Below are 1,288 nucleotides of genomic sequence, written 5' to 3' on the forward strand. Positions count from 1 at the left end.
CAAGGATCCAGCTTGGATATCTTAAAGTAGTGTAGCAGGGACTGGATTGGATTGGAAACTGAGCTTCGGTGGGCTGCCCAATGTGGGTCACGTAAATTATATGGATTGGCCGTGGCTGTGTCCACTTTTTTATTTTTTTTTTCCAGGTCCATTAGTCCTTGGTTTGTGCACAGACCACAAGTTGAAATTGGCTTATATGATGAGGTCAGATGGCGTATTCGTGAAGTCGGGTTTTCGGTCAAGGTTCATGCAACGGAAAGCTAGGAAAACTATACGTATGCAAAATCTGGAGCGTGGGCAGATTCTAACCCTGGAAGCCTTCTCCCGTGTACAAAAAAATAAATATACGTGTGAGGGAAAAGAACTATCAATGATATCAAACAAGTCCCTCAGAGCAAGGCATCAAACTGTCTCAAGAGCACATCAGACCCTCCGTCTGCATTGCCTCCGATCTCCTTGATCCCGTCAACAGCCCAACCCATGGCCTTCTCCCCCACAAGTTCCCATGTTTCCTTCTCATCCAAATGCTTCTTGTTCAAATACGCCAAGACAATAAGTGTCGCGACAATTGACCTCTGCTTCACGTTCTTGGTGTCTATTCCAGTTTTCTTTCCCAAAATAGCTGCCCAATCCAGTTTGCTTTCGATATCAGCGGCATTGAGCCCCATGACTGCAAATACATTGCTTTCCCACTGCCACGATCCCTCAAAGGACTGAAGTGCTATCAAGGCGTGAACTGCATCCTGCGAAGGCGCTGTAGGTCCAGAATCCGTTTTGAGAAACCGTTGGATCAGCCGAGCTCCTGGAGGTGCACGGCTGGCTTTTTTGCTTTTGCGGAGGGAATCAGTTGTTGCTTGCTCAGCCAAATCGTTACCTTTGTCTACTCGGCCACCTAGTCGTTCGCCACGTTCAAGCACTAAGTAACAGAAACATCTCGTAAGTATATCAGAGGAGCTAGTGTACACATCCGACACGCAAAATTGGAAATGCAAAAGGCGCGATCTATACATGGTGAAAACTTACTCTTATCGGGAACGACTGACGCTGATTTGGCTCTTTTACCTAAAGTAGATATTAATGATTTAGTACTAGAAATTGGCAAGTAAAGCGATAAGGTGCTAGGGACTGGTGAGAAAGGGGACGGTATCTCAGATGAGAGGGGTTCATAGGAGCTAATTCAGCGGCTGGAAAGAAAAGGGGCATGAGTCGCACCAAAAAGGGAGGCAGCAGCGGGCCCTTGGGGCGCGGAAGCTGACCCGAATAAAGGCTCAGAGTGATGTGCAGCAAA

The 1,288-nt window shown here is 47.2% G+C and overlaps 1 protein-coding gene across 1 annotated transcript in view; it reads right to left on the bottom strand.

Moving 5' to 3' along the window:
- Positions 1-389: 389 nt before the first annotated feature.
- The window catches only part of HCAG_01122 (predicted protein), a gene marked incomplete at both ends in the record, with an annotated part of 1,900 nt that continues 1,001 nt past the window's right edge, over positions 390-1,288 (bottom strand). The window contains 3 exons of the mRNA XM_001544026.1: positions 390-916; positions 1,024-1,062; positions 1,213-1,251. Of these exons, the coding sequence (XP_001544076.1) occupies positions 390-916; positions 1,024-1,062; positions 1,213-1,251 (605 nt within the window). The remainder of the gene's footprint in view (positions 917-1,023; positions 1,063-1,212; positions 1,252-1,288) is intronic.

The sequence above is a fragment of the Histoplasma capsulatum genome, genomic scaffold (genome assembly GCF_000149585.1).
Source record: "Histoplasma capsulatum NAm1 scaffold_1 genomic scaffold, whole genome shotgun sequence".
NCBI classification, from domain to species: Eukaryota; Fungi; Ascomycota; class Eurotiomycetes; order Onygenales; family Ajellomycetaceae; genus Histoplasma; species Histoplasma mississippiense.